This window comes from Kwoniella shivajii, chromosome 4 (assembly GCF_035658355.1).
Source record: "Kwoniella shivajii chromosome 4, complete sequence".
NCBI lineage: Eukaryota > Fungi > Basidiomycota > Tremellomycetes > Tremellales > Cryptococcaceae > Kwoniella > Kwoniella shivajii.
This window is the reverse complement of record NC_085911.1, coordinates 2,015,675-2,038,844: the sequence shown is the minus strand read 5'-3', so window position 1 is coordinate 2,038,844 and position 23,170 is coordinate 2,015,675. Positions and strand designations below refer to the sequence as shown.

Below are 23,170 nucleotides of genomic sequence, written 5' to 3'. Positions count from 1 at the left end.
GATCGGCTACAAGCACGATCCGATATCGGCTCTTCAATGTCCTATGAGCCGTTCCCGATTATTGTTCGCAGAACAGTCAAGCCAGCAGATCAGGTCATAATCTTCGTCCCGCTCCTAACGCATCACTATTCCGGATGCACTTCAAGCAATTACGAGCCTTACTGCGTATAGAACTCACGACATGTCGAAGAATAGATATCCAGTAGCTTATCCTCAGCTAACTGAGGATGTACAGCACAATCTGCTTCCCGGTATCGTGAGTAAGAGAAGCTCAACAAAGCGGATGGCATCAACACCACTGACGACATTATCATAGTCGCTCAAGCGTCTCGACCTCTTTCTAGAAGGTCCATATGATGGGTTCAACCTGGGTTCAACACTGGACCGGGTCCGATTGGACGATGAGGACACTGTACGAATGACCATATGGTCCGCTCCAGATATAGAGAAAGTGTCATTCCATGAAGGCATTGAGAAACTTCAGGGAGCTGATGCCAAATTACTGAAGAAGGGAGATCTCATTGGAGGTAGCTGGAGTCAACATTGGGTCAAGGTGGAGATAAAAATTCCGGATAGCTTTAAAAACTCGTGTGAACCGGTGGTCTGTGAGTTGAGCATCGTTTGATCGATAATTGACAGTTACACTTTGTACTAATGTGAGGCCTTGCCAAAGTCGAATTTGATCCGTCTTGTGAAGCATTGATATGTGATGTCAACGGAGATCCTATTCATGGAATAACAGGTGGACCTAATTCTACCATCACGGCTTATCCTGGCTACGTTGAAGATCGTAGGATAGAACAGATCATTCCTCGTGAAGCCGTCCAAGCTGGGACATACGAATGTTACATCGAAATTGCATGTAACGGGATATTTGGTATTGGAATCAATGGATATAGACATCATGAACCTGATGTAAGCTGGAACTTCTCCGATTATGTGTTATGTTGGGACGATACTGAAGTTCAGGATTTATAGATGAATATGAAATACCACTTGGAGCTAGCGGACCTTGTGCTCGTACGCTCCGAAGCGCATGCGCTAAAAATCGACTTCCAAGTCCTCAAACAACTCGCCAGAGCCGCAGAAGGTGAACGATCTTCAATTTCCCGTAAAGCTCTTAAAGCCGCAAATGAAATCATGAACGTATTCCGAATAGACAGCCAGGAAGTGATTGATGAGAGTATCAAACAAGGCAGAAACCTAGCTCGGAGTGTGCTCGGGTCTGAGGTAGAAAGGCTCGAAGATGAGGATGTCAGAATTTGGGCTTTAGGACACTGGTGAGTCACTGCAATGAACCGAATGATGGCGTGCTGATACAGACAATGTCAGCCATATTGACACCGGATGGCTATGGCGGTATACACATACACAGCAAAAGATCGCGCGAAGCTGGTCTACTCAACTTGATCTGATGGATCGATATCCAGAACATCAATTCGCCGCGTCCTCGGCTCAGCAGTATGTGTGGCTTGAAGAACTCTATCCCTCTTTATTTGAGAGGATAACGAAATCAGCTAAAGAAGGGAAATTCCATCCTATCGGAGGAACATGGTTAGAGCATGATTGTGTGCTCCCTTCAGGAGAATCATTGATAAGACAATATCTCTATGGTCAAAGATGGTTTGAAGACAAATTTGATCAAAGAGCAAAAGTAGCTTGGCTACCTGATACTTTCGGTTATGCCTCTCAATTACCTCAAATCCTGAGATTAGCTGGTATTAATTACTTTTTTACTCAAAAGGTGAGCTAGTGGAGATCAATGATTTGGTGAAAGTGGTGGTCAGTATTGAACTGACGAGCTTTGTCTAGTTATCCTGGAACAATATCAATGTATTCCCTAATTCCACCTTTAACTGGGTAGGACTTGATGGTAGTCAGGTGTTAGCTCATATGACTCCCACTGATACGTACAACGCACAAGCCAACTAGTAGGTTCTTCAATATTATTTGCCTGACTCTTCATTCATTTATTTCATTTAGCATGCTGATTTTCCTTCAGCTCCGAGCTCCAAAAAGGTATGATTCAACACAAAAATCTTGAATCCACCGATCAATGTCTGTTGTTGTTCGGTAATGGGGATGGTGGTGGTGGACCCACTGCTTTAATGCTTGAGAAACTCCGAAGATTAGGCTCATCGTCGAAAAAGAATCCTGAAATACCTACTGTCAGAATAGCCAAGATCGATGATTTCTTCGATCATGTAGCCAAGAAGACCAAAGGTGGTAAAACCTTGCCAAGCTGGAGGGGGGAATTGTATTTTGAACTTCACAGAGGAGTGAGTGGTATCCTTATATTAGATTTCAGGATTTCTGGACACCGCTGATTGAATAAGATTGGTCCGATAGATTTTCACGAGTCAAGCAAAAATCAAATATGGCAATCAAAGTATGGAAAGACTTTTGAGGGATCTGGAGTACTTCGCAACTCTCGCCTCTTTATCGTCTTCAGACTACGTATATCCTAAGTGAGTCTGTCGATGTCCGAAGAGATATCAGACAGACCATTGCTTATCATTCAGATTAGATCACGACTGGACGAAATATGGCACGATGTCTTATTGAACCAATTCCACGATGTGCTCCCTGGAACATCGATCAAGATGGTCAACGACGATGCTCTTGAAATATATCGACGTCGCACAATACAATGCTACGCTCTTCTTGACGAGGCACTGGATACTTTGTTCCCCCTTGGAGTGGCGAATGGACACACGAAGGAGACATCTCTTGCTGTACTCGACGGAGCAAGGTTGCCAAGAAATCAAGTGACTGAGATTCCTTCCGAATGGACATCACTTCTAGGAGAAAAGATTAATCAAGTCACATCAAGTACAGCCAGGGTCTTAGGCTATCTATCGAGTGATATTGCTGGAATCGGGGGTTTGAGCACTCCTGCTAACATGAACTCCCCCAGTGCAAGTCAAGATGGGGATATTTTCATCTTGTCAAACTCGTTGATTCGACTTACTATCTCGAATGGTCGAATCACTTCATTGTATGACCTCAGCTTAGAAAGAGAGTTGATCTCACCCGGTGTCGGGACAGACAGCGGTGGTTTGATGATCTATGAAGATTATCCCCTCTCGTACGATGCATGGGATGCCGAAATATATCACCTCAAAATGGGAAGGGAAGTATTGTTTGATCAAGTTGAAATTATCGCAAACGGACCTTTGAGATCAACCATCAGAACTACCAGTACCTTTGGACATAGCAAAGTGATTCTCGAGGTAAGTACCTAACTCTGAGGTCGTGTGAGCCATCATCAACTGTCAGAAATTCGTGCCCAAAGATCTCGATGGACGCACTGTCGCTGCATGGCAGACACCAAAACAACAACCCCATTATCAGAGCAGACGCAAAGGTAGATTGGCATGAGACTCACAAGTTCCTCAAATGTAGGTTCCAGTTGATCCCTTCTCGATACAGAGGTCATGCAAGCTAACATCAGTTCTGACAGTCGTCTTACCACTCGATATCCACTGTTTGACTGCTACATATGGCACTCAATTCGGTTTGATCGAAAGACCCACACATAGAAACACACCAATCGACCAAGCCAAATTCGAAGTTCCAGCCCATGTGTTCGCGGATCTGAGTGAAGCTGGATATGGCTTATCGTTTGTCAGTGATCATAAGTATGGCTACATAGTCGAAGGAAACACAATGAGGTGAGTTGACATTTCTCCTCCACGAACAAGAAATACGGGTGTATCAGTGGTGTTATCCACCTAAGCCACATTCGAAAATAGTGCTAACCCGATATGCCTCAGGATATCGCTCCTCCGTTCACCTACTGCTCCCGATGTCGAACAAGATAGAGGGTATCATGAGTTCACATTCGGGATTATACCTCACAAAAAACGATTGATCGAAAGTGGGGTTTACAAACAGGCTCTAACATTCATTAATCCCGTCCACTGTAAGGCACCTTTCTCCTTCGTAGTATAGCTCAAATCTGATTCATGATATCCTAAAATTTGTCTAGTCAAACCTGTCGATTCTACCGTCAAGCTTCCCATTACATTCACACTAGTTGAAAGAAACACCGATGGGATCATCTTAGAGACTATCAAAAGAGGTGAAGATGATTTCACGTCTGGCAAAAAAGGCAAGTCTGTAATACTCAGACTTTATGATAGTCTTGGTGGGAGGACAAGTGCCACCTTACGGATGTAAGTGTACATCTTACACCGGCAAAATTGACGAGGATCCAAACTGATGTAATTGTACTTCATCTGTCAGCAACGGCATTAAACCGAGATCTCTCAAATGGCTAAACGTCCTTGAAGAACCTGAGATGTTCCAACATCAAAAGGTGAATTGGAAAGCACAAGATGGATACGTTGAGATACAAATGTCGTTTAGGTGTTTCGAAATCAAAACTCTGGGTATATACCTGGATTAGTGGAATGAACTTGATTCTGTTGCTCTGCAGACATAACATGGGATGACATAGACATGTACATATGGTGGTAGACTTAAACATACCAAATTATAAGAGACGATGTCGACTGCCTTTTTAGTACAAACAACACACTGTAAACTAATCTATCAAGCGTTCCGTCAAATTACAGAATCGTTCTCGCTGGTCATATACCGTGTGGAGTGATCCTACACCAGTGCGTGATTTATCTCTCACATCTCCTAGCTTTCCTCACATTAGCCTAAGATTTTGATCGCGAAGGGTCTATTTGGTCGAAGCGATCGAAGGTCCTTCAGCTCGAAGAGGGACCTGGGTTTGGTCGTTTGCGCGGTAATCTTGGCGACTTCCAGACTTTGTTGGGATCTGGGCTTGAGCTTCACCGTGTTGCTGTCCTTGATCTCTTGCTTCTTTCTCTTCCGGAGATAGAAGGTAACTTGCGAATTTACTGTGCGCTATTACTGCAGGGTCATCGAGTATGGAATTACCAGGGGCCAGACTACAGGTGAATCAGCTAATTTGGTCATTAGACATATTGAAAGTCAAGACTTTGAGGGATCAAGAAGTGCTCAACGAGGTGATTCGGTGTGAGAAGAGTCTCAATCAAGTTTTGACTTACTAGTGGGTAAGAAGAAGGTGACCTGTTTGGTTTAATCTTTTGAATATCCTACCTGCGAAACGACCACTAAGTCTGGGAACATTGGAAGCATTGGGCTCAAGACCACGAGGGGGCTGAGGTGTGAACGCCAGCAGACCTGATAGATTACACATGTTGATCAGTATACAATCCGAAGGGAAGGTGAGAGCTGCAACGTATTTTTTGTGAGGAAAAGAGTCTCACCGATATCCGAAACATAATCTTTCTCGTTCACGAAATGCTCAACGCATCCAAAAGCGGGTCCGTGTTCGGTTTCCGGGATAGAGAAATGATTGGCGGCAGAAGCGAATGTGTAAATCTCCACCTTTTTGAGTTGTTGGTACGAGAAGTCTGCGAGAAGTTGGTCCTATACGTTGATAAGATTGAGTTCAGAGCTGGATCCTATAAAAGTCTCGGTACGCGTGTCACTCACCGCCCAGGACGACATGATAATTCCACCTTGAGAATGAGCGATTAAAACGATCTTCTCCTTAGTCCCGTCAGCGACATGTTTGGCGATGATCTGTTTCGGCAATGGGTTGTCAGCCGTGATTCACCGCGAAGCTGATGAAATCTCGCGGGGAACCCTTCCAACCGGTTATTCTTCCCATCAATTATTCACTCCAACTCTTTCTTATTCCCCCCTTGCCACCTCAGCTGAAAAAACCCTACTAAATATAGCATGTATCACTCACATTATATCCTTCTCTTGTGTCAGTCGTATTCCAGGTTAGATCTCGCTGCAAGGTACATTCCACCAGGTCGAACCATACTCCAAATGTTCGATTATGAACACCGGTAACACGGCGGCCAAACAGTCTGTAGAAGTCATCGAGAATAAGCTTGAGTCCAGAGCGAGACGTTCCGATACCATTCACGCTGCAAGGTGAAATGTAAAGGTGAGGTGAAGGATCGGGATTGGTATGTTAACAAATGGAGCAGATAGGAAGTGAAATATCAGATATATTGTCAGCTCGTAAACACAACGGCTTATACGAGAAAAGGTCGCAATACGACGTGGAACGTATGGCAGAAAGACGGGTACTAACAATAACCAAGCTTCCTTCTCATCCTTGTCATCGCCTACAACGTCTTGATATGTTACTCTTTCTTTTCCAGCATAGGCGTTGAATCCGTAGATCCAAGCGCAAAGGATCGATACCGAGATGACTGGTGGTGGCATGCCGATGAAAAAAGAGAGGAGACAGAGCGCGGTGAGGATAATAGAGACTACAACAAGGAGTGCTTGAAGTCCCGCACCTTTGTTGGTGATGTCTCTACCTGGCTTAGGGGCTGGATAGAGTACAAGAGGTAACGTTCTCCAGTTCTTCAAAAGAATCCAGAAATCTTTGTATATCATGGTAATTGGGTCATCATCATAAAAGATGATAGGGGTGGAATTTTGCGGATCGACGATAGAGACATCGTATGCGATCACATTGCTTGCTCTGGTAGTCGGAGCCGGAATACTATCACTGACTGGTGGCTCCGTAGGTGATACAGAAGGAGCGAGGAGAGGAGATGACTCAGTCGCGGGATGAGAAGACATGATTGGGATACGTGATCAAGGAGTGGATGTGGTAGGCGGAAAAAAGGAGGCTGGAAGAAGAAAGAATGAAAAGAAAGAGAGAAGATGAGGAAAGAAAGTACCTGAGGTGATCAATAGTATGGGAATTTATCGACAGTCATCTGAGATTCATATGCAGCTCATCATATCATCCTAAATTCAACATCATTGAGACAATTTCATACTGCATGGGAATTGAGTAATGGTGAACGTGATGGGTAATGGTCATAACCGGATCACTCGTGTCGTCATCACTTTTACTTCTAGTGGCATTCAAAACGTCTTCTACGTACAATTCAATTCCTCTTGTGCATCATGTGACTTTGGATTTCATTCTTGCGGGATACTACAAGCTGAACAGAATCTGGCTCAGGGAAGTGTGGTCGTGCCTACACTTGAGTTTCCGACCTTTTGGGTGGACGAAGCAAGGTAGTCATAAGATCATCAAGACTGTTCATAGAATATCTACTGATTTGAACTATATGATCGTCGCAAATTCCACTTTCACAGCTGGTCAAAAGCAGCTTCTATTCACATCAATGGTCTAGGGGTTATGATTGCTCTCTTCCACCTTTCGAATCAGAAAGTGTAAGAGCAGACCCGTGTTCGAGTCACGGTTGATGTATGATTTTTTGTTCTTTTTGACGGGCTTTTCCACCCTTTTAGGGCCATGTCCTGTTTAACTTTCTAGATGAATTCCATGCGCTCCGAGAGTGAGGCCGACTAACTGTCTCAAAATAGGATACCGCTTCGCACGGGAATTGATCTGTTACCCACCTACTCTATTGACACTAGGTTTCAAGGTTGTATTCGTTAAAAATTCCGTACTTTTCGACCAAACCACATCCTTCGATAGGACAAGCTGAACGAAATCCAAGCAAGTTCGTCTTAGGGGATAGAACTTTGACCAGTTCCTGGCGGTTTTGTATACATTTCTGATCACCTGACTCATACCTGCTTGAGCCAGGACATCAGCTTCCATTCTGACCTTGTAAGAGACATGATAGTGTTGAGATAGATCGCCAAATAGCTCCATGTAACCTTTCATGTTGTCCTCCAGATGACCTGTACTTCTAAGACCTTTGATAGACGGTTCCATCTATGACCTCCCGACACTATTAGAATTATCGCAAAGATCGATCACTACGGTTGGAAGAAGATCGTAGTTTCCAATGTCTTTTGCCAGGGCAAAAGCAAGAATAAGGGAAACCAAAGTTCCCGAGTGAGGTGAATTGTTTGGCTGAATCATGATGTTGATTTCGACTTCCGGACCATTAGTAATAAGAGATGCCAGATAAGGAGTGTAATGCTTCTGAAAGGTACGAGACGCCCCACCGAGCGCATGATGTGAGATGCCATCATAGGGAATAGGTGGAAGCGCTTCTGCACCCTAAGGTCCTAAAAATCGTTCATCATATCTCGAGTCATGAGCAGGAAAAGTGGGACACTTACTAAGGCATCTCTGATTGAGCTGTTCACGATGATCAGTATAGAGTGATACGTCGAGAAAGGCGTTTAAGTTGAAAGAAGATGTGGATGGGTAAGATTAGCAAATAAGTATTAATGATGCGAACAGCTTCCGAAGTATGACCATGGCTTTGAAGTGCTTGAGCAGATAATGAGCGATGTATCAGAAGCAGAGAAGCAAGCAGCAAGAAATGAGAACCATTTTTTGATGCGCATGTAGTGTGTATCCCAAAACAAGCGAATTGTGCTTCTCGCCGGCACGACAGGCCGCATTTGATGAACACTACATGCACACGTCCATGGAGGAACTCACACAAATATGTGTACACAAAGCCTCCATTGTAGCATGAATTCATCTTCACAAGCGCACTTATCAGATATAAGGTGTTATTGCATTTTGGATGTTGGTAATGATCACATAGAAGAATCGTTGTAGTCGATCTCCAACACTTTGATGCTGTTTCTATTGAGTCTCTTCCACTGTACTTCCTCTCTCATCCACTTCCAACAAACTCCAATCTACTTCCACGCCTTCACTCTTGAATATATTTTCTATTTCGGCAGCTATGGATTCGAAATTGTGTGTAGCGAGAGCCAGGATTGTTGGACCTGCTCCTGATAGACAGATTCCAAGCAAACCAGGGTGGGAGGTTGGAGTAAGTGTAGTGAGGATTTTTGGCAGACCAGGAATCTATATGAGCCGAGGAAAGGGATACATGGATTTCGTCAGTATCATGCACCGTACGAGGGATACGAGAAAGCAAATTTCAAGGAAAAGGGATGGGAAACTCACCAGCGTCATTCGATACGGTTGGTGTACCCTATCTCCCATTGCATCGTAAATGAGATCAGGATCTGGAGGTGATCTAGCAAGTGCTGTAGTAAGGACTGCTAGTCTTTGAAGGTTGAATATCTAAACACCAGCAATACGAAAAAATGAAAGCAAGTAGTCAGTTGGCGAGCTTGTAGGAGACTTGTGAGGGGAGTTGACGTCCAGGAAATCATGAAAGACTGAGGAATTGATTTACTCACCATATCCTTTCTTGAATAAGATTCTGGTAAGACACCTCTAGCTTTAGCCGTCGCTAATTCGAATCTTGGACTGACTGCGATGGCTTTAATTTCTTTCGCCCAGCCAAATTTCACAAAGTGACCGATACCTTTAGGAGGTAAAGGCGGGTCTTTGCCCCAATCGGGACCAGCATCAGGTGGGTATTCAGGAAGTACTTCAGCTAAAGGTATCGAAGCAGCTGACATATCTTCGGGTGATAATTCTCTTAGATAACTTCCAACAAATCCACCTTCTAATGCAGCAGTAACATTATCGGGATGTCTTTCTACCATTAAAGCGAAATCTAATAATCTTGATTTAGGTAGATTCAAATTTCCTAACAAGTCACCTAATAATACACCTGCTATCACAGCTGCTCCAGATGAGCCTAGTCCCCTTCCGAATGGAATTTCATTATGAGCTTCTATCAAAACTCCACTGGGGAAACTTGTGATGTCATGTGAACGCAACACGTATAAGGCCACTCGTGTCAAAAGGTTTCTGTAGGGCGATAAAGGAACATTATCTGAATCCAGTCCAGTATATATAATTTTAGGTAATGTCGTTTCTGCAGGTTGTTGAAGAGGGATGGTGACGATTAAAGAGAGTGATTTGGACAACGCGATTCCACACACATCAAATCCAGGTCCGATGTTGGCCGATGTACATGGTACATTGATCTTGTATTTCTTCGAGGCAGTGGAAGAGGAAGAGGACGAGGACATGTCGGAGAGAGAGCTGTGCAAGGCGGGGGAGCGAAGGTGGAATAGAGAATGAAGATGCAAGTCTATCACCAAATTATGGGACGAATTTACCTGGAACTTTTATATATTGATTGAAATGCGGTTGTTTTACCCCACGTGGGGGAGATTTTTATTCAGTGATTGAATTTAACGTATTTTATCCCAACTGTATACATGATGATAAATTGATCCCGCTGTCTCTATCGATGCTGTAAGAAACAATTCACAACTCGGAATTATCACTTCTATAAACAGGATACTTTGACATTCCTTCCACCTTACATCCTAGTCTTTGTCACCGATACTCTATCACATCGAAAAGGCGCGAGTAAGGATAATAACAAGCTCAGTGGGCATATAGATCAGGAAATAAAGGGAGAAAATCAGTCAACGATGTCCGGTAGAAAAGTGATGGTTCAGGTATGTTCTTCCTTCCTGTATCTGGGTTTCTTTCGCTCCAGATTCTGACAACTGTAATCCGGTATAGCCCATCAACATTATATTTGCTCATCTTCAAAAAGTCAGTATACTGGTCATGTGAAGTCTATGACGCGACACAAGCTGATACCTTCTGCAGCACACTCGAACTACTATCTGGTTGTACGATAACAATGACTTCAGGATTGAGGCATATATCATCGTACGTGATTTGCCTATCTGAGCTCAAAAGCTGCGAGGCATATCAATACATTAGCCGAATAATGTTGCCAGCTTTAGCTTACTGCCTTTTTGTCACTGATAGGGTTTCGACGAGTTCATGAATCTAGTATGTTACCCATTCTTCCTCTAGACTTGCGTCCTGCTTGAATGGATTTCAGGATTGTCACTAATATCTTAATCTTCTTTCATCAGGTCCTCGACGATGCAGAAGAGGTGTATGACTGTGCTGCCAAGCCTGGGAAGGAAGTGCCGCCACGTAAAGAATTGGGTGAGTCAGGATGGATCATGTTGCTTCTCTCCTTTTCGCTGGACTTCAACCCCTATCTTCCATCTTCATCAATCCCTTCCTCTTTCTCGATCATTGCGTCGTTGGCAACAACATCAATGGCCTCTACAACGATATAACGGAACCTTCCTCGTTGTCCGAACTATCGCTAAACATTCGTTTAAAAATAGGTCGTATCCTCCTCAAAGGCGATAATATAACCCTAATCCAACCTACACAAGGATAAAACCATCTGCCGTTCCCTCTTTCTTCCCTTTCAGTAAATAACTTTCTAAGCCATACTCAGCAAAAATGGGCGATATGGTGTTTCAACGTAAAATGAACGTATGTACCTATACACATATATAGATAAACAACAACCACATGCAGATTAAAGAGAATCAAGCCAAGACGGTGTAAGTGTACAATGTACTCGCACCATCCGAGTATAAGGAAAAGAGTTACAGACCAAATGGAGCATGCGTTGCATCAAGAGAAACCTGCCCGTGGTTAAGCGAACACCGTAGGAACTTGTCGCTCTTTGAGAAGTCTATTAGTTGATTCATGAAATCGCAAACGATATTAGACTAACGAAAGAAAACGGTGCTCCCTTACATTTAACTTCTTGAAGCAGCTTATGATAATCTGACCACTCTATCAGCATCACTGACCTTCGTCTCGCGCTTGGTAGGATCGTAGCGAGAATAAAATTGCTCTTGCAAATGGAAAAGTTTTGCAGATACCGACTGCAAAGTGAGGTCATCGGTTGACCACGACTAATGTCCTTTTCCGTATGCTGATTCCATCTTTTGCTGCACCAGTGTCAATAGAGTAGGTGGGTAACAGATCAATTCCCGTGCGAAGCGGTATCCTATTTTGAGACAGTTAGTCGGCCTCACTCTCGGAGCGCATGGAATTCATCTAGAAAGTTAAACAGGACATGGCCCTAAAAGGGTGGAAAAGCCCGTCAAAAAGAACAAAAAATCATACATCAACCGTGACTCGAACACGGGTCTGCTCTTACACTTTCTGATTCGAAAGGTGGAAGAGAGCAATCATAACCCCTAGACCATTGATGTGAATAGAAGCTGCTTTTGACGAGCTACGAATGTTTGCAGTTTTGTACCGTATATATAATGGTTAAAACCTGCACAACTGCATCAATCACCATTTGAAGCAAAATACGCCTGTTTTCAAGTCCGACTCGGCCTTCATGTATACTTGCACAATCACTGCGCGAGTAGCTATGCTTTGATACACTACCCGCAGCTATGCTCATACAATGCCGGCAGTCGACGAAGACGATTGGTCCACTGAGCATAATTCGGTAGTATAAACTGTCCAATTTCGGACATGTCATCAGAAAACAATGTGAAGGACGCGCTTCTTTTCAACTGCAGTGACCATGTTGTATGACGAGATATTCTCGTTTTTACCATATGAAAACCACACCCCCAAAGTACTATGCTTTGCGAAGTTGAGCTATGGACAATTACAGGTCTTCTGTACCATCTTACGAGCCAGTACAGTACTGCATCATCTTAATTTTCGTATGAAAATACATGTGAACCCATCTATTTGATTTTGATTTCGTATATAAACTATGAACGCAGCGAAGAAAGACGAGGAAAGGAAATCATATGACTTGATTCGAGGGTTAGAGGAATGTCAAGCTTCTTCTATCTCCATCTCCCCCAATCAAACGGTTATGTTTTGCTTAACATCTCGTAATACGCCTCACGGTGACCCCTACTTAGCGTAAGATTTCAATACCTCGAGCCTTGTTCCGACCAGCTATTTCTCCCTCTCTCATTCTTTGTCTGTCAGGCTGTACCATCGACTTCCATGCCCATTCCACCAAAATGTACAGGACTGTTTCCTCTACTCAAACTAGGTAATCTGTGTCCGTGCCCATGATTATCATGCATTGACATTGACATGCCCATTGGAGCCAATTTGTGTGGTGGTGAGAAGCTTTGAGCCATTTTACCTTCTTTAGTATTGGGAGAGTTTGATGCTGAAATCGGTGTCATTCCAAACGCGGCTCTGACACCGTGAATGATATGTGGTTGAGCAGCTGCATGTGTCGAATGAACAGGTGATGAAGCTCGGGACGTTGCGGGGGAATGTTGAGCTGAGGTAGGTTGAGATGACATTGAATAACTAACACTTGGTGCTGAAGAAGTAAATGAACTGGAAGAAGTGGGGGGTGGCAACATCCTATCTGCCGGTGGAGGTAGAATCGAGGGACCATTCAAGATATCTTGAACAGATTGCCTTTGACCGTGACTTTGTCTGCTACCATCACCGCTGAGCGAGCGATGCATTTTTGGCGGCGACATGCGGGTATGTTTGTTGCTACCCATAGTCGGTGGGAAATGAGGTGAATTTGGTGTGGAATAGTGGTGGGTATGAGCAGTGTAAGGATGAGATCGGTTCTTGGCGTCCCTGGCAGCATGAGAAGTATGGCCATGTCGTCCCGAAGTGGCTGAATGCCCTTCGACCGGTGATCCAGGTCTTGAAGGGTTTCTCGAGTGCAGAACCGGACTGGTGGCTCGGGAAGCTGGTGCGGTTACAGCCTTTCCTTGCCAAAGAGACATTTGCCTCATACTCGATAACACAGGTGAAGTGGCCGGCGTGAATTCAAGATGGGAATTGGGGATAATCTCGTTCATTGGCTCGTCATCTGAATCGTCGCTAGAAGCAGGAGAAGGGGCGGCCGAAACGTGAGCTGAAGCAAGACCTCTATGAGAGTTCAAATCGAGAGTGTATGGCTTGAGATGACCTGAACCGGGAATAGGGATGGCGTTGGGTCTTGAGTGACTATGCGTTTGCGAATAAGACATAGGCATGTGGGGTGAATGTGACAGGGGTTGACGTTGTCTTTGTAAAGCTTGCAGATGTTGATATTGTAGAGCTGCGAGTTCTTGAGACAGAGTACTCGAGTGAAGATGATAGTTTGAACCTCCTGGACCACCTGAAAATTTGGTCAAATCTTCAGATGAGTTATGTGTTGATCGATCTTTAGGAGTATTTGAGCTGCTAGAATGATGACTATCCCCACCTCCACCACCACCTGAGCCATGACCCGTACCTCCAGTTCCGCCATTTCCTAGTGTGTTGCCATTGTGAGTCATTGTAAGGCAGTTGGGACAGGCTTGAGTCTGTTTCGCCACCTTGAGTCGTTTTCGATATGATTTGTGACATTCTTCGTGACAGCAAGAGGGAGGTACGAGATAGGTGGGATCGGCTAGTGTCCCAGCAGGTACAGCAGGTTGATTTCCACTGGCAGGTTGAGCGGCTGAAACGGGGTAAACAAGTGTTCCGCCGCCGGGAGCTGGTACGCCAGATAATGATAGTCGTTCGCGTTCATTTGAAAAGCCATAAGGTCCAGTAGGTGCTGATCCCGGTGTACCCACAGGTGAATTGCCATTTGACTTTCGAGCGCCGGCTATCTGTCGATGACGGAGTTCCCATTCTGCTCTTCTGAAAGCCTCATGACGTTCTAATTCGATCAATTGATCCGAAGCCGCAGCAGCTAAAGCCGATATGTCACTGATTCCTCCACTGGTGGCGCCCATCTGAAGGGAGTGAAGGTTATACGGATAGCTGTGTCTATCGATATCCATATTGTAAGAAGGTCCAAGGTGGGGCAGATGGTGGCCACGATGATCATCGTGATCGCTCTATGCATGTCATGTCAGATCGTGCTTCGCGTAACGATTGAATTCTGATTGCTCACTTCATCCTCGTACTTTGTCTTCCCTTTATGCGATCCATTTTCTTGAGCCGGGGGTAAATGGATTCTAGCATGTCGCGTCAACTCGTCTGAACGAGAGAAACGTTTGTCGCAACCAGGGTGTGTACAAGCGTGGGGTTTTTCCCCAGTATGTGTACGGATGTGTCGAGTCTAACAACACAATGTCAGCAGTGATGACATAAGTTGAGGACTCGTGTAGAGCATGCTTATATGCTCTGTATGCCTATCACAGAAAGTTCTACTCACTTGGTGCTCTAATCTGTAGAAAGCTCGGTCACACAGTGGACATTTGTAAGGTCTAGGTATTTTGCTCTTATCCATATTTAACGCTGCTTCGGTCAAAGCTTTGACTGTGGGATCGTTTGGATCTAGCCTGCCCGTGATGGGATCGGGTATAGGGGTTGGCAGGCCAAGGGGATTGGATGCGGAGATGTTGGGATTGATCTGTTCGGCAGAAGCCATAGTGGGCGGTATTCCGTCTGGCATGTTATCTATAGGTGGCTGGTAGGATGATGATGTTGATAGGGTTTGAAGCCTTGAACAGATACCGGGTACAGCCAGCGATACCCAGACTATATACTATAGTAAGGTGTCTATAATAGTGTAGAGGAAATGATGAAAGGGATGCTTGAAGAAAGCGAGCGGATTAGAAACGCGTAATCAGATGTTAAGCGAGGCTTTGAGTGATATGATAATGGTATACTTGTTCTACATCCAAATTGATTGTCAGCATTTGCCCATGTATTGTTCAGAGAATGAATAGTAAAAGTAAAAGGAGAATGAACGATAGACTAGATCAAAGGATGTAAGGGGGATGAATGTCGAAAAGACGATGAGATGAGGGGCACTGCGGGGAGGGACACAAAGCGGTGAATGAGGAATAAATATAGAGCTGATGCAAGAGGATCGTTTCTCACTAATTATCTCAGCACCGTAGTTGTCGTGCATGAATGGGACAAGTAAGAAGATGGATATGAATATGGATGATGAGTGATATGCAAGTCGATGATGGAATGAATCGATATAGAATGTGGGGTCAAATGTTTAAAAAAGAGAGAGAGAGAGAGGAAGAGAGAGATAAGGAAAGGAATTGTTTTTTTTTTTCAATAGTAGTGGACTGGGTTCAAATTGGGAAAAAGGTGAATAGGAGGGATCAAATACCCTTTGATTACCTTTTACGGTAATTATCATGGGAAATTCAAGGTTATAAAATGAAGAACGGATAATAACAAACCACCATGGCCGCGAGTGGAGATTGAGAATGGCTTATCTCTACGTATGAAAACTTGAGAACAGTACTTGTATATAGCTCACCTTTCTATATGTTCACACACCCATCTATTGTACTTGGATATACTGCTCTACTTCAAACGCACCGATGATATGTGTCGTGGTTATGGATGTGGTTTGATGGCGAAATCGAAATTGTGATTCCAAAAAATTTGATTGCAAGGATAAAATACGTCGTCACGAATCACGCGATTTCCTCGGCGAATCTTTCTGATTCCTTTCCTTCTTATACACAAAACGATCGTGTTGAGACAAGATTGATAGTCTTGCCCAGATGTCGATGATTCGAGCTTGTTGAGATGGTCGTGCTCAATACATGTGCACCTTGAAAGATGAAAGAAAACAAAAAGAAAGACAGAATGCAGAACGACCAAAACATGGGGGAAAAAGGGGGGTTTAACTATCAAACTTGCCGCCAGGGCCCCATAGGGAAAATATCATTGATTCGATTTCACAGAAAACGGGAAAAGCGGCAACAAACACCCAAAACCGAAAATTAAAACCAAATAAAAATTTGATTTCTCTCTTTTTTTGGCTTATAAAGCCTGCGTTCAAGTTTTTCTTACCACCGTGATGTATCCCGAACGAAAATGACATGATACATCGGTTGGAAACAGATTGACTACTTTTTTTTGGTTTGGCACTTTTTGAGAGAAGAGGAAGTTTTCTGTTGGATTATTGGTAAGCTTTGCATTTCTTTTGTCAGACGTCCATCCCACCGGGAAGTTCGGGATATCAAGCGAGCAGTCATGGATATCATGGATGACCTGTACAGTACGAGAATACTTGTAGCGAGAGTGGACCTGCGCAATCACCTGAAGGTGTTCATCTCACAGAAAAAATTTTCTCCACTGGTAGCCAGCTCCTCTTTGGTGCTGGACTATGGAAGTGATCCCAACCTCATCGGGGGTGAACCCATGGGGCAGAGTGTCTGAGCGCTATTACACGTTCTTGGGGAATGCACCAGCGCACAGAGGAGTTCACCACGTCAGCAATGATCGAATCTATTTTCGGGCATCGTTTGGAAAACGCCTCTTTCGGATTGATTTGTCTGTGTTCTTGCTTTGAGCGGTTGTAAGATTGATCGTATGAGTTTGACCCGGCCGCGGATCGCACCGCACATTCGACGAATCCCGCTTACAGAGATACCAACGTGAATGTGGCACAATCGATCTTTGGGAATGCACTTCTACCATTCGTCTCATCGGTGATCAGAGAGTCTTGATCAGATTCAAGGAATGTGCGTAGCGGAAAGGAATTGTAACGTGACTACGAGGAAAGGTTGTTTTGTGATTGTGGAAAATGACGGTTGAGGTCCAGCAGTGAACATCATATCAGTCTGCGTTGTGCAAGTGTGGAGTTATCGATATCCACAACTCATATTGTTGCCGCTGTATCTTATTTCATGCTGTTATGACAGTCAAAGTTAGATCCAATGAAGCTGCTTCCTGATTACCGGCTCAAGATTCTGCGAGTATTGCTATGATCCTTGTTGCATTGTAATTGGAGAAAAGTTATGGGATATTGACTTCGACTTATAGGATAATGTGATTTGTCTCTATGAAGATGTCGCGGACTTACTCCTCAGCAACGATCCCAAATTATCTCACAGTATAGCCAGCACGTGGGATTATGGGGCTTTCATTCATTGCTGGCTGATCTTGGCTAAATGTGATCATCTTCGTCGATTCCCATCGCGTTGAAGGTAAAAACTAGAGTGCCAGATATGCAAACTCTACTTACCCTTCCCAATGGAATACTGTCGATGTACAATGAATGTTCATTCTTTCTAAAGAGTCAAGGTAGAGCATAAGATCATTCTGAGGTCCAGAAAGAACGACCTGACAGAAAGCTGATTGTTTATCGTGTGACTTGGATCAAGTACAGTCTGGGAAATCGAAATGATCATGTGTTATTTGAGCTGATAACCGCGATGGTTTTTGGCAGTCGACATAAACATTCAGGTTTCGCTTTGTCATCTCTGTGATTATTCTTCCACCCCTGTGTATGATCTCAGTCTTACGTCCTTAAGGTCATTGATGTGAATAGATCTATCGTTCGGTCGGAACTTTAAGTTGGGACAACATGGATGCGATTGTGCAGCATATATCACTTAGATCAGAGAGTATCTTTCTTGTGATTATCACCCGGTTCTGGTTCGAGTAATCTCGGTTTGATTCAAGTCACAAAACAATGTTCCTTTTTGAGAGCGGTCAAGCGAACGGAACGAGGTGGACGGGAACTCACTTTGTATACCGAAGCAATACAGATCCGAAGAGCAGAAGACGCTCTTACGGCGATGATCATAAATCGGTCGTTTTTCTACTAGCGGTACATCATATGCATTGTATCTCAATCTCTTTTTTCCGGTCTTATCTCATCATACCATACGCTGCAATCCCTCATAGCTGATTGTCCTGACTTCTCAATAGCATGAGGCTCATCACAAACAGATAGAACGAGGGGAGGGTATAGCTTAAATGGGTAACATCTATAGAAAGGTCCTTTTTGTTTTCGTTATTTTGCCACTTACACCCATATACGACGCGTTTTGAGAGAAGATAACATCAATCCACATCAACAAAAAATAGAAAACAATTATAGATCCTATTGTCCACTTCCATCCAAGGACAATAACGATGCATGTACACAAACGACCAACATCAACAGCATACAAGGTCATCCTGATGATACCGACTCACCAGGAAGGAACAAAGTGAACGGACTCGTCTTCTCAGAAACACTTGTTGAAACCTATCGCAACATTCACTATCCGCCGTTCCGCACGGACAACCTTGTTCATCAAAAGATAGACATTCACTACTTTAACGACTCTATACTTCGTAGCGTCAAGCACAAGACTGCTGTCAATCTCAAGCTGCGATACAGTCAACTACTTCTCACCAACAAATCACCTCGATATGTCCCCCGTACCTCCTCCTGCGGGGGCTTTTGTCCCATCTGACGATTGGACCGAGGACACATCATTTGACTTATCCCCTGCCGCCCATCAATTGGCTTTACCTTCTTCATCCTCTCCTTCTTCATCTTCAACATCATCTCACTCTCATAGATCTCAGTCATCCATCAGTAACGGTCGGCAGCATACTTCATCACCACTGAGACAATCATACACCGGTAAAGGTACTCTGAAGTTGAAAAAACGTGAAGACTTACAAGAACTCCTAATTGATGATAACGATGATTTCGATTTCGATTTTGACACACCCCAGCATGAACATTTTCCTCCTCCTCCTTCAACATTATTGTCATTCAAACAACCACCATTACAACAAAGATCAAGACCAAGGACATCAACAACTTCTACAGCATCTATTTCTTCTTCTCATCTCACTCGTACAGTGATAGGTTCAGGTCCGACTGGTATAGGAACAATCACCAAACTTGGCACCACGGGCAATGCCATCGGACCAAAATCATCGTCAATGAATGGAACGGTCAAAGCTCGCGCTCTTGCCATCGAGAAATCTTGGGAAGCAGATGTCGATTTTGATAATATTCCAAACTTACAGGATCCTCACCAACCGTCAGTCCACAATAGAAGAGGTACAATCAAGAGACTTACATTGTCCCCTCCGCGAAAAGGGTTCATGCCTCCCCCAGATGCATTAGATGAATTAGGGTTCGATCTGGATGGTGAAGATGAAGATCAAGCTACGTTAAAAGCTGGTGCTACCATAAAAGCAATGTTACCACCTGCACGAAAGCAAAGTCAAAATCAAGCTCAAGGTAATCACTCAACAACAAAATCAAAGCAATTCCTACCTACACCTTCTACTCCACCCGCACAGGATCCTGATTCTCTCGAACTGGGTCTGGAATTAGGTTTAGAATTAGAATCTGATTTTGCTTTACCGTTGAATCTCACAAACTTGACTCTTGCTACTCAGCCTAAACAGACATCAAAGAGAAACAGCAGACCAAGGTCATCGAATGCTTCTACTGCAAACACTGAATCATGGGATTCACCCAATAACAAAAAGCATTGGGACTGGGGTTCAGAAGATTCACCTGGACATGGTAACGCAAGCAATAAGAGAAGATCAGAAACTTCTGCAACTAGTATGTCCGATGCATTGCCTGAAACTCCTAAAGAAATCGTTAAAGGCAAACATATCATTGAGCCTGATCCGGATCTGGAAGGAGAAGAAGATGATATGGAATTAGGTTTAGTTTTACCTTCACCTACATTCTTCTCCAATCAAAGATCAAAAGAATTGAACTCTATTTTAGATAAAAAGAGAAAACCTCAATTCGCCCCTCAACCGCTCAATAACCATCCTCAGAAACAGAATAACGAGACGAGTGGTAAACATGGTGACGATTCCTTTGAAGACGGATTAGTGCTTGATGGACCCGGAGTAGAATTGAGCAAACATAGGTTAAGAGAGAAGAAACGTGCCAGAGATATTTATCCTCCCTCCACCATCAAAAGAGGTACCATCCCCCCTCCTACGACTACAACGACGAAGAGTGTTGCAAAAGAAAGAGAAAAAGCTTGGGAAAAACAGAGGGAACAAGGTTGGGGAAGGTTAAATCAGCTTCCTCCAGCAACCGCAACACCTCTCTCATCTGCTAGAGAGCGCACACAATTTTCTTTGAGAAGTAATTCTGCTTCAGCAATGACTTTACTGAACAATGCTCCTAAAAGATCAGATTCACCTGCGCTCACAGGTAGAGAGAAGGAATCAATTCGGTCTAGATCAGGTCAAATACATACGATGCTACCACCCCCCTTACCACCCACCGCGTCGATTCCAGTACCAGCACCACCCTCCCAATCTCAACCTACACCTTCATCTTCTTCGAGACTTCGACATCAGAAATCACATTATCATATCGCGCCTCCTCAATCACCCAGTCTAGCTCGAAAACAATCACTTGCTTCGCTACAAGATGCCCTAGCTTCCACCTCGACAGCGGATAGACCTTTCACTCCCTTGGAAACTCCAAGATACCATGGTTCGGCTTCGAGATTGACCATGCCAACGTCAAGCTCAAGAGCCAAAACACGTCCGCCGATAACGTCGATTTTCCCCATGATAAAAAATGAAATTCCAACGCCGAGCTCATCGGCAAGCTCCATGTCCTCTATCGCCAATCACATTCCAACATATTCTCGTCGAGGATTCGGTCAAGAAGGAAATAGTAAAATCGTAGATTTGCCCAAAAGACATAAGAATTGGGGCGACGGGACTGAATTAGACAGTATTGATGATCTGACGATAGATGATGAACCAAACACGATCAAAGGTATGAATGGCATAGGTTCAGGTAAACCTAGCAGAAAGGGTGAGTCGACAGCTCGCGATTGGGCTTTGACCTGTACTAACCGCCATATTCCATTCTCAGCCCATGAGCAAACATCTCATCAGACAAATCGTATGCTTCCTCCTGCCAAACTTGCTCCCGTTGATCAATCGGAGAAAAGAAAGAAATCTGGCTCGGCAACTACCACGAAAAGAAGGAACAGGAAACCTGGTTTAATCAAACATTTCGGTGTAGCAGATAAGAAAAAAGGTAAGTTCGTTGACTTTGAACCAAAGCAAATTTTGCTCACTTGTTTTAATCGCGGTAGTTGTCGGCGAAATGACTTGGAATCCTAGTACATTACGATGGGAAGGCAATGAATCTATCTTACACGATTTCGATACAATCTCTTCGTCTGCTCGGCCTGCTTTGATCACTCATTATACTGGATCATCAGTCGGTGGACTCTCGTCACCGGTCGGAGTAACACCTGCTCCTAGGATAGTAGGCGATATGCAATTTGATCCAATCCAGATGAAATGGGTTAGTATACTGTCACCTGAAGATGATGAACCCGATCCGTTTGAAGGGATGGCCGATGACGAAGATGACGATTTTAATGGAGGTGGCGGCAATACGATCACTCGATCAATAGGAAGAAAGTTAGTCACAGTTGGAAATATAAATCATGGAATCATGGGTGGTGGTGGCATTGGTGGAACAAGTTTATACGCGAGTTCAAATTGGACATCAAGATTAACCAGTTTGACGAGTGAATCGTCCTCAATCTCAAGTTCAACGAATACTAATATTCCTTCTTCCACTTGGGATTCAAACGAGAATGTATCGTTAGTCTCGGATGAGTTATGGAAAGAATGTAAAGATGCAGAGGAAAGACACAAGAAAGAAATGAAGGGTTGGATCATGAAATCTCCTTCTGGAAGTATCGAACTCAAAGAAAAAGAAAGAAGGGAGGAGAAGAGATTGTGGGAGATAAGGCATCTAGCTATGAAGAGTTGAATGAAGAGGCAGGAGATGTTGGATTGTAAATGTCAATCAAATGATTCAATAACGAAATGAAAACGAATTCTATAATGATTTATAAAGGCTCATACTGTATCCTCTCCCTCACTTTCTCGACAGCGAGATCCCAATCATCGTGATTTTCAAGCGAGTTTGGACAATGTATATGATTACTCAGATCACCTATGCTACTGGACGTTGTTACAACGCACGATGATTTTCCCTCCCAATGTAGCCACGGTCTTTGAGGTTGATTTTGAATCACTCATCATCACTTGGTAATCTAATGAATTCACCAATTTGTAATTTTTCTTTATCCCAAATACCACCTGTATAATAAACGTCTTCTTTTATTCTTTTCCAAGTATCTTCCAACGATTGAAATCTGAAAAACATTATTGAACCATTCATAGCTTGAATGCCGGTTGGTAATTCTTGTTGATGTAATGGCGAATCAGGTGGTGCGACTGTTCCTCTACCGAATTCTATGTTGATCCGATGGGTGATTTGAACGTGCATGAGGTTATGTGTAGATTGTTAAGCAGATAGACAACGGCCAGACATGGAGAGTAGAACGCGCGATGATAACTCTATCGTTAGCAGTTGATTTCTCATGTAGGATCTGACACATTGAATCCCCATGATGGAATGTCCAACTCCGTCATGTTCTTCGTCCATTCACCCTCTCCCCAATTTGGTGATTATCGCAGATTGTCCTATATCCCTTTGATCATTCTCCACAACCAACTTCCAATTCACATCTGACCTTGTTCAATGTCACTTATCGGGAACTCACCTAATATACCAGCTTTTTTATCCTCTTCTGCTCTTCTCCAATGTTCACCTCTGACTTTTAATCGTTCGCCCAGAACATTTGGATAATCCGGACATATCGCGTAGAACAACGTTGGTTTCCTGAACACTGTACGAGTAGGTAACATCTCGCACTCTTGTTCGACGTGAAGTTGCGAGTTGAGTTTGTGTGATCAATGCGTTCAGAAGGAGTAACG

At 43.8% G+C, this 23,170-nt stretch overlaps 7 protein-coding genes across 7 annotated transcripts; 3 read left to right on the top strand and 4 right to left on the bottom strand.

Moving 5' to 3' along the window:
* Positions 1–181: 181 nt before the first annotated feature.
* IL334_003736 (uncharacterized protein) lies at positions 182–4,411 on the top strand (the record flags this gene model as incomplete). The annotated part of the gene is made up of 14 exons (XM_062935462.1): positions 182–256; positions 317–605; positions 674–915; positions 979–1,280; positions 1,333–1,744; positions 1,813–1,931; positions 2,003–2,279; positions 2,350–2,468; positions 2,528–3,233; positions 3,296–3,401; positions 3,464–3,674; positions 3,777–3,925; positions 3,992–4,178; positions 4,249–4,411. 14 exons carry the CDS (start codon positions 182–184, stop codon positions 4,409–4,411), a joined length of 3,357 nt encoding a protein of 1,118 aa, XP_062791513.1.
* A 282-nt stretch (positions 4,412–4,693) lies between these two features.
* On the bottom strand, positions 4,694–6,612 carry IL334_003735 (uncharacterized protein; the record flags this gene model as incomplete). Its single annotated transcript, XM_062935461.1, has 6 exons — positions 4,694–4,925; positions 5,046–5,181; positions 5,268–5,430; positions 5,497–5,586; positions 5,759–5,942; positions 6,113–6,612. The coding sequence occupies 6 exons, from the start codon at positions 6,610–6,612 to the stop codon at positions 4,694–4,696; spliced, it is 1,305 nt and encodes a 434-aa protein (XP_062791512.1).
* Positions 6,613–8,560: 1,948 nt separating this feature from the next.
* Positions 8,561–9,873, bottom strand: IL334_003734 (homoserine kinase; the record flags this gene model as incomplete). Its single annotated transcript, XM_062935460.1, has 3 exons — positions 8,561–8,788; positions 8,891–9,010; positions 9,130–9,873. 3 exons carry the CDS (start codon positions 9,871–9,873, stop codon positions 8,561–8,563), a joined length of 1,092 nt encoding a protein of 363 aa, XP_062791511.1.
* Positions 9,874–10,284: 411 nt separating this feature from the next.
* On the top strand, positions 10,285–11,063 carry IL334_003733 (uncharacterized protein; the record flags this gene model as incomplete). The annotated part of the gene is made up of 6 exons (XM_062935459.1): positions 10,285–10,311; positions 10,379–10,411; positions 10,469–10,531; positions 10,634–10,657; positions 10,744–10,819; positions 11,008–11,063. 6 exons carry the CDS (start codon positions 10,285–10,287, stop codon positions 11,061–11,063), a joined length of 279 nt encoding a protein of 92 aa, XP_062791510.1.
* Positions 11,064–12,639: 1,576 nt separating this feature from the next.
* On the bottom strand, positions 12,640–15,062 carry IL334_003732 (uncharacterized protein; the record flags this gene model as incomplete). The annotated part of the gene is made up of 3 exons (XM_062935458.1): positions 12,640–14,502; positions 14,559–14,726; positions 14,823–15,062. The coding sequence occupies 3 exons, from the start codon at positions 15,060–15,062 to the stop codon at positions 12,640–12,642; spliced, it is 2,271 nt and encodes a 756-aa protein (XP_062791509.1).
* Positions 15,063–18,787: 3,725 nt separating this feature from the next.
* Positions 18,788–22,157, top strand: IL334_003731 (uncharacterized protein; the record flags this gene model as incomplete). Its single annotated transcript, XM_062935457.1, has 3 exons — positions 18,788–21,179; positions 21,240–21,407; positions 21,466–22,157. 3 exons carry the CDS (start codon positions 18,788–18,790, stop codon positions 22,155–22,157), a joined length of 3,252 nt encoding a protein of 1,083 aa, XP_062791508.1.
* Positions 22,158–22,421: 264 nt separating this feature from the next.
* On the bottom strand, positions 22,422–23,101 carry IL334_003730 (uncharacterized protein; the record flags this gene model as incomplete). The annotated part of the gene is made up of 2 exons (XM_062935456.1): positions 22,422–22,645; positions 22,957–23,101. 2 exons carry the CDS (start codon positions 23,099–23,101, stop codon positions 22,422–22,424), a joined length of 369 nt encoding a protein of 122 aa, XP_062791507.1.
* Between the last annotated feature and the right edge of the window lie 69 nt (positions 23,102–23,170).